Below are 9872 nucleotides of genomic sequence, written 5' to 3'. Positions count from 1 at the left end.
GGTCAATCAAGGGAATATTTGTTGGGTATCCTCCTACTCAAAAGGGGTATAAATGTCTTGATCCTACCACTGGTCGTGTTTACATGTTACCAAGGATGTCACATTCTTGGAACATGTCTCTTATTTTGGTGAGAATTTTCTTTAGGGGGAGAAGTCTATGTCAGGGGAAGAGTGAAGAGTATTATCTGAGCCAGGAAATTTCTTGGAGTACAAGCGACAAGAGAGTCCACCGGTTGTTGAGGTGCTTGAACATGAAAGGAATGAAGGATCTTCCACTGGGACGGAAGATGAATGTAGTCGTTTATTTGGGCAGGTGTACTCTAGGCGAAGAGTTCGTATAGATAAGGTGACTGATGGTGATAATTTTACTCCTAATTTTACTCCTAATCCCAATCCTTCTTCTTCCCTGGATGACCCAAGTCATGCTCAGGAAGACATTCAGACAGAAACTGTTCAGACAGAAAGTAAAAAGGAGGAGCTTCCCACTGATTGTTCAACTATTTGCTTGGAGTCCAAGATGCTGACAATGCTGTCACAATCTGTTGAATTGTCAATCCTACTGATTGTTCAACTATTTGCAGAAAAGAATAGTACATTCTCTTCGAAATGCATGCTTGAAACAAAACATGAAAGGGGTGGAAAGAAACAATACATCCTCATCACACAATCGGAGTCCTGCCAGACCTCCGCAAACGGCTTGTAGATGAACATTCAACTTCAAAAATTGCACTGTTACATTGATGCATAGGAGGAGGTGATAAAATGCTCATAATCCCTTTCTTCACAACCCCCGACTACCAATTTTAAGAGAAAATACAATGCATGCAGAATCAATGATCAAATCTTTATAGATCATCTTATTGCCTCCTTGTTCTACTGTACCATCAACAATTATGAAGATAGGTAGAGTCTCCCCTACAAAAAACCATATTCAAGTGTCTTACGCACTCAAGAGAGAAAGGGCCTAGCCTTTGCAATAAATAAGAGGCTTGAAGTGAGAAACAAAACAAAGTAAAGATACCGATGTAGAAGAAGTAGCAGCAAATATAGATGACTATAAAACTCCAGTATACACATGCATCCTTATGCCTAGGTATAGCCATGACATGTGCAACTAACGTACCTGCATTTAAATAGAATCGCAAGCTCAATGAAGAGAACACGACAGTTACTGCAACTACTTTAACTAAAACTCAAACAAGCATGGCATACGTATTATAATGTATATTATATGTACATTGTACACATGTACAATTGTACATACATATTATAATGTACATTATATATATATATATATATATATATATATATATATATATAATGTATATTGTATATATTGTTGTATACTATATATGTATGCATACATGTACAGATATGTATATGTATATATACACATGTACATATACATACATACGGTTTATTAATTATACATACATATTATGTATGTATAATATATAATATAATATATGTGTATATATGTATATTTTTATATATGTAATTATAACTATTAATAAAATTGTAACATGTATTATACATATATATTGTCTTACATGTGTAGTAATGTATAGTATATGTCATATATAATACTTATATATCTCATATATTACTTCATATGTACATAGTGCTACATACATGTTATATGTTAACGCATACGAATATTATAAATATACATATACATTTTATACAATTATATATAAAATTTATGTAATACACATATGTACAATTATAATAGTTATATATACATAACATAGTGAACAGATTAGTTATACTTTATGACAGACTATACAATATAAGATGTATTATATTGGGACTAGATGTTCCCAGTATATTGGGTTAGACCCCTACACAGGCACTATTTACCATGTTTATGACTATGTATATATATTACACTATTATATTGGTCCCTATACACAATAGTAACCATGTATATAGTTATCTAATATGGTAATACTGGGCCAATAGGGTACATACTTACGGGATTGGTAACATAGGTATATGATGTTATAGATATGGTACATGCACAAACATATTATATAACCATGTACTAAATAGCGTACATTTACTTATACAGCCCACCATATATAAGTATATATATGGCCATAACCCCTATACAGTTACGACCAAATAACATGGCTTATCATCCTATTGGTTATATATATTAGGGTCCTTATGACCATTATATGTATACATTTTTATATAGTAATATGAATAGTAACTTATACATTATACTATACTGGTTATAGCATATAACAAGTCTTGCCGTAATATGATGAAGGTACCATACTTCACCAAGGGTAAACATATATTAAAAAGTAATAACATGGTTATAGGGCTATGAACCTATTCTGATCATAATACTATATTATGACCTCTAATAACATAACACCAGTTGCCTTATATTAAATGGGATAATACTCAAAAACAATAGTGCTATGTCTGGTAGAAAGCTTTGTCAATCCGTGAAGTTTGGAAGACTTGAACAGAAATCACAATCATTAGCTGATTTATATGCAAAAAAAGGTAACTCAACTTCGGAAAGTGTAAATTTAATGAGACGCACAAGGATGATTGAGAGGCTTCTTAGTTATTTGCATGCCAAGCATTGCATGTACAAGCAAGAAGAAATGACCAGGCTGCACACATTATCTATGTCACCAGCTTGCAGTTGCGTTGACTGAATGATGATGTTACACCTTCCAACACATACATCCTACTGTTATTATTTGGCAAAAATAGAAATAGAAATACCCAATCATTTCCATTTGCATCCCGAATCCTAAGAGGCAGTCCTTCAGGATGAGAAATTGCTGGGAAGTATGTCTGTTCAAGATTAAGAATTGCATAAGAATCAAGCATATGAGTGTACCAAAAACCAAATTTAATTGAAGGAAGTCCAAGGAAGAAAGCAGCTCTAAACAAGTTAGCCGCTCTAGTATATGGCAAGACAAGAGGACGAAAAAGTCTAACATGGTCTTAGTTTCAGAAAAGACAACAATAAAAATTTCAGTAACATAGCTACACACTTTTTTGGCACTTTTTTGGCAGCGCCAGGCGCCCTATCCGACCTGCATCACTAGCACTCAATGTTTTCTCAAATAAAGGGGTGATAATAGAATTTGAGCTTACGGAAGGTGAAGGATCACATGGAGGACTTGGATTCACTATAATATCAACAAATCAAGTGCAAATTTTGGAGTGAATCAATCACGCCAAGCAAATATGCTTTATGGTACAATTCTCAAACTACGTAGTGGTGGATACTCTCCTGATATTTTCTGAAGCTCCTGATTGCTGCTGATCCTTGGCCAACATCAAGAAAGGATAGACTGATTTCTTGCCCGTCCTTCGGTGCGATGCCTTGCCATGGTGGCCTGATTTTTTGCCTCTTTACAAAAGTTCAGTTCAGTATGAAAGCTGGAAGGATTTTCCTGTTGCAACATAGAAGTGCATGAGATCCAGAAGGCTTGCTTGCTTGAATACCTTGCTTCATTGTCCTTCAAAGATGCAGACCGTTGTGTTACATTTTGGCATGAACCAGACGATTCATGTTTTTGACCATCAAGAGATTTCTTGAACTTATGATCATGTTGCTTTCAGTTTCATGGATCTTTCTTCCTTTCACATGTTTGGTATCCAGCAAGCCTCCTATATTATCTTGAACCAATGCACCTAAAGGACTCCGCACATTAATTTCTGAATTCCCAATGTCAATCTTGTTCTGTGCAGGGAGCTTGAAGTTACCACCTGCTTCCTTTTCAAATACATTTTTGTTGCCGGACCTTAATCTCCATCCTTTCCACCACCTCTCCGATGATGAGGTGCCACACTTCGGGTTGAAGCAGATCTTCGAGAAAGAGGAGGGCGCGGCCATCTTCTCCAACCGGAAACAACAATAACCAGAACAAACTCTGAGCCCGCGAAGAGTATTTGTAGGGCGAACTAAACCACGCAACAACGCCAAGACTAGAAAAAGGAAAACCGCAAACTTCTTGATCAATCTTCCAGCAAGCGAGAAAAGAGGGGAGAAGCAGATGGTTTCAAGAGTCTAATTTGTGTATGTCTCTTCAAGAGTCTAACTCATGTATGTCTCTTCCTCCTCCTCCTGCGTCTGCCACCGCCGCTGCTGCGGCTGCCGGTGCTTTGGCTGGCCTTTGCTCGTTTAGTGTCGTCGTCTCCCTCATCGCTGTCATTGATTCCCGTTACACCTTGGCATCTCATCTGCCAATAGATACTAGTACAATAGAAATATTTTTTCCCCTTGTTGTCATATGTTCAAGCATCAGTCCGAGTAGTTCCATTCTCATACAATAGAACCAAATTTTCATTAGATTTTATTCTGAAACGGAAGCTTTTGGGGACTCCAAAAGGTAGGAGGTTGTCTTTACGAATTTCTTCTCTTGCTGGAACAACTGCATTCTGAGAAAACAAAACTTTTCTAGCACTCTAGGGACAAAGCTTGGCATGGAGGCTTCCATGTTAGCAACACATGATTCTATCATAACTGAGTTGGATGTGAACAAAATAGCTTGGCATATTTTTAAAATGTAGGCTCCCAAGTTAGCAAACACATGATTGTATCATAACCAAGTTGGATGTGAGATGCAAAGTGGTTCTCATAGATATTCCGTCAGGCAACCTACAAAGCTAAGTGATGTATGATATGTAATTCAAAGACTATATCATAATGTGACACAACCAACACACCCATGAATTTGATCAGATCATACTTATCAAAAGAATCAAGTTGTCACGGGCTGACTTTTTCAAGTCTATTTGGCCAATGGGGTGCTAAGGGATAGTTGGTCCACAACACAAGTGAAGGCAATGAAATGAAAACCAAACAACTAAGGCAATTAAGATGGAATGACGGTTCTGGTTTAATCTTCTATCCTGAAAGGCATGTCTCTCTTAAGATAGAGGAGATGATGGGGCATGATACTCAACTTGGGTATATGAGTGGTTTTGTGTATTCAATTAATGTACTAGTAGCTTGGTAATGAAAGGGGCAATATATTACAAGACCAAAGAGGGATTGGGTTAGTTTCTCCTACACTCAGAAAACCAAGAAATATAACAAGAGATGTCAAGCTTTTAGTTTGAAATAGTTCATAAATCATCCATCAACTCATAAGCTTGAGTGCTCGTGTTGTGCAAATAATATGTCTTTCATTTACTCACAGTACTATACAAGCATCAAGATCCATTTCACATAATGTTGTTGAATCACTAGAAGGAATCTCTCTCAATTTCCAAAATATGAACATAAAGGAATGGTCCTCAACATCTCAGGAAATCAAAAAGAGGAGTAGAATTGACTCCAAAATTACACATCTGCAAAAGACTGTCGCATCCAATTTCTACAAGTTCAGCCATCATGCCTTTCATTCCTTGATAGATACCTTTTGATTTTTTTGTTTTTTTTTCTTTGTTTCGTTCCTTCTTTTGCATTTGGCTTTTTGCCTTTTTATTTCATTTTTCAGGTCAACCTTCACCTTTGAGGGAATACCTCACCACCCCAAAGGCTACTACGAAGCTACACCACTTTGGTGGTTATATGTAGTTTTGTCATGTATCCAACCCGCTTCAACTTACGGGCTTTCAACGATCCAAAAGTTCGTAAGTCGTAATCTTCGCGGCATAGACATAAATCACCTATATGCCTACCCGGTACTCTCGATTACCGACCTAGAGGAATAACTACACAAGCCCGAGCCCATCTCTCAACTCTCATTTTGCTACCTGTCAAGATTTTACAAAGCATTATGGCTTCTCTCTTAGAGTATTTTCTTGCTAAATCCTTGCAGATGATTAATTAGCAGAGTCAATAGCATCTCCTATTCTTGACTTTCTCAGCTTCATAGGATTTTTTCCTCATTGTTCATACTCAACACTTTTCGAGTTTTCCTCTTCCATTGATTGACGACAAAGGGTCCCTTGCTCTCGAAAGATTTTGGTTTGAAGTTGGCACTGATGGCACCATCAAGCTTCCGACAATCGCCTTTGGTTGCATTCATAAAGAAAATAGTGTTGAATCCGAAAATCTTGTACATCCTAGTCTTGTTGGCCTCAGGCCAGGATCTCTTTCACTTGTTAGCACAATGGCTTCTTTATTAACCATAAATTTGCTTACAGTCTTCCTCTCCATAGCAAGAAAAATAATGTCGTTGAGTGGATCAAATTCTGTGAGGAGGTTGAGTTCTTCGGAACCCAAGAGGTTCAACAGGTGCCAATGGAAGCAAATGCAGCTCAAGGCACTTTCTATACATTCACACTAGATTACATAAATGTGGGGAACAACAGACTCACAATATAGTTTGGAGGTGCACAGACGGCAACATGGTTGGGATATGCTGGATCAATTATGATAGACTCGGGTGCCACACTGACTATCTTGCCAAAGATGTGTATGATCATGTGGCAAACGCGGTGACTAATGTCAGAAACCATAAACGCTTCTATCATCCTAACCAAGATTACAAGTGTTAAAATGTAGAGAATAATGGTGATCCATATTAAATATTGCTGGAGATGACCTTTCATTCCACCAACGCAGACTTGAAGCTGCCACCTTCAAATATCTTTTGGATGTATAGAAGTGCGACAGCTAGCTTAGCAATTTTTGGGAATGTTTTCCAGCAGAACATGCATGCGAAATATGATTTGGGGAAGGGGCTGCTTTCTTTTGCACCAATTGAATGTACTCAGGGCTAAAAGTGTATACATACATACATATATATATATATATATATATATATATATATATATATATATATTTATATATATACATACATACATATATATATATATATATATATATTTCATGATGATCTACGTGGTTCTCTGTACTAGTCTACAATTGGCAGCATTGGACGCTGCTTATGTTTTATGTCCTGATTGTCATGTGGTTGATGGTGTTATTTTTTCATGTTGAATAAATATATGTATCTTTTTTCAAAGATGCATTCCCCTTTGTTTAAGTTTAAAGCTTAACTTAGATATGTCTGCACAAGTATGGACATTAACTATGGCTTTAACTCGACAGTCGCTAATACTGGATATTCTGTCGCTAATAAGTAATCGCGACGGTCAAAACTACAGCAACACAAGTCCTGTGACCCAAACGATGACCGATGAAAATGGCCATCGTGTCTTAGTTGTGTTTGTTGCGACATTAGTTGCTTTAAGTTAGCATAATGGCCATAGCATGTGCCTACACCTTATTGTAACTTTGACGATAGAATTTTCGGTCCCATAACACAATGTGTTCTGTGACGGTTATATAAATCGCTTAACTTCACAATGTCTTTTAACTTTGCAACTAAAAATGCTAACCTTCCATCAACAATGATGGTTGTTGTAGCTTGCACAGTGTACTGGCTAGCGACATATTTTCAAGTCCCTTACACATGTTTGGAACGGATTTAGTACACAGCGACATATTCTTGAGTCCTTGACACATGTTTGGGACAGATTTAGTACACAACGACATATTTTCAAGTTGCTGACACAAGTTTGGAACAGATTTTGGGATCAATGAAGAATATTAAATGAGTGCATGTGTAGCTAAAATTTGGAACATATAGTACCTGCTCAGCGTTTAATTCATTAGAAGAGTAATTTTTTTGTTAATTGAAATGCAGTAACGTTTCTTGAAATAAGAATATGGTGCTTTTATATATATATTTTTTAAAAAAGTAGAATATTATTCTTAACAAGTTCCATCTAAGAGAATATAAAAGTCTCAGCGCAGGTTACACAAAAGACTTTACCTCCAGAAAGTTATAAGCTTCAATAGTCTTATATGTACTCTTTTTCATAAGGTCATACAAAGAGATCAGGTTACTCCGAGAAGAGTAGCATAACTGGTTGAGTTAAGAGTTTGGTGAAAGTCAGGTAGGCAGTTCCAATACCATGACCATTATTCTCATGAACCATAAAGGTTGGCAGGAGCTACTCCTAAACTGAATGGAGTGAGCATAAATTCACCTGGTTTTGATGTTTTTCTAGACCCTGGGGTAAAGGGACGAGTAGAGCTTCTGCCCCTCATGCATGCAGGCGTCACTCTTGCTCACCCGTAACAAAGAAGGGTTTTCTCCACTAGCAAGAGGTCCACTAAAATGTCATGCATTTGAGAACAGTGTTTATAAAAGTTGGCCTGAATTAATTTAAGTCAATTTGAGTTGTTTGGCAAACCTATTTTATTCAGTGGCTGTTGCCCCGTGTTGTTATTTAATTATCTTTAAATACTTTTAAGATTTTTCTTTTCTATTTTTCACTTGGTTTTTTTAAATCTAGTATACTGATTTATCTTACCGACAGCCTTTTGTTTCTCTTTGGGTTTCGATTCTGATTCCGATTGTTATAAACATTTATTAGAAACAAATGTTCTATAGAATGGATTCACTTTCACTATTACCCAAATAAATATATATTGTTGAAGGTTCCACACTGCATTCAATTATCAAACAAGTAATCTACTTAATTTACTATTTATTTTAAATGTGCATTTGTCAGTATCGATTGAAGAAATCAACGAGCGACATCCCATGACAATGCTGGTGGCCAAAGTTCAGTTTCTCCTCCTCCACCACCCTTCTCTCCTCATTCTTCTTGACTTTTATTTGAATCCCTTGAATATTCAGGAATGACCCGGCCAATCCAGTTTTCAGTCGACCTGATAGGATCATATGAAAATCCCATCAAAGGATCTGTAATGGCCCACCAAGCAGGAAAGTTGCCATGATCTTTGAGAAAATCGATTTCTCACTACATGGATAAGCTCGCCCTAACCTGTCAACTTGTAACCTCAGCCTCATCTTTAGTGGCTGTACCCAAATTTTTTGACTGAACATTGCTTGAGTCACCGATCTGAGTTCGATAGTGCCCATGTGGCACTATGATGTGACTGGAACTGAGTCCAGCTTTATCACAATATAATTTTTGACTAACTCTTATGGGTAAGGTGCACACCGACCCACCCTTAGCTCCGCTACTGCCTTTCTTCCAACATAGTCCCCTCACAAAATGTTACAATGTCAGCTGGTGTCTAGAAATTAGTGACATAGACAGTGGATTAAATTATTTAGTTAATTACCTATTTGACATTTCAATAAAGCGAGGGGCTCCCTCGGCAGTTTCCCAGCAAAAAATTACCTACTTGATATAACAAGCAGTGGCTGCCGGATGGGCATGCAGACCAATTACATTATTATACTTGAACATATATGTTAGGTACGGGAAAACTATATATGTTACACTTATAACGTGATAACTCGATTGCAAGATAATCTAAGCAAGGTTATCATTTGAGAGCAAAGTGCTATACTAGTGCAACTAGGGTGGAAGCGCTATGCCAGTTGATGGACATTTGGCTCTACTCACATGGGCATGGGCATTATGGGAAGCCGAATTTCAGTTTTCACTCAAACTGAAACTTGAAACTGGTTATGTTTACACCCCTATGTATAAAAAATTGTACATAATAAGTAAAAAATAAAAATAAATTTTTAGAAGGAGAAAAAGGGTTTACGAAAAAGTAAAAATCCCAAAATATACACTTCTTTACAAAAAAAAAGTCAAAAATACCCTATTCTTTTTTTTCCCGTTTGGTATACATTTGTGTGTACAACCTTGTGCATGTAACTCAATATTAATATATGTTATTGTATCTTCTGGTGAAAGATTTGGATCATTCCCAATGAAGTCTTCTTTCCTAATGCACCTTTTAATTTCCATCATTTATTGCAAACCTTAAGGGAGATTTTTAGCTATCGTGAAGGCTTTCCAGCTGTCGGATTGGTTCCTCGCTTCTGCTATACTGCTTGTTCTCTATTTCCTTTTGTTTTTTCATTACTATTTAGTTTCATTTAATA

At 36.7% G+C, this 9872-nt stretch overlaps 1 protein-coding gene across 1 annotated transcript in view; it reads right to left on the bottom strand.

Annotated features, from left to right (window-relative positions):
- Positions 1 to 383: 383 nt before the first annotated feature.
- LOC116257635 (aspartic proteinase CDR1-like) overlaps positions 384 to 9872 on the bottom strand; it is a 39505-nt gene continuing 30016 nt past the window's right edge. Inside the window, exons 2-4 of the mRNA XM_031634581.1 lie at positions 3623 to 3939; positions 2749 to 2820; positions 384 to 449 (exon numbers count right to left, since the gene is read on the bottom strand). Coding sequence (XP_031490441.1) covers positions 384 to 449; positions 2749 to 2820; positions 3623 to 3939 — 455 coding nt within the window. The remainder of the gene's footprint in view (positions 450 to 2748; positions 2821 to 3622; positions 3940 to 9872) is intronic.

This window comes from Nymphaea colorata, chromosome 7, assembly GCF_008831285.2.
Source record: "Nymphaea colorata isolate Beijing-Zhang1983 chromosome 7, ASM883128v2, whole genome shotgun sequence".
NCBI classification, from domain to species: Eukaryota; Viridiplantae; Streptophyta; class Magnoliopsida; order Nymphaeales; family Nymphaeaceae; genus Nymphaea; species Nymphaea colorata.
This window is presented reverse-complemented; position numbering and strand designations above follow the sequence as displayed.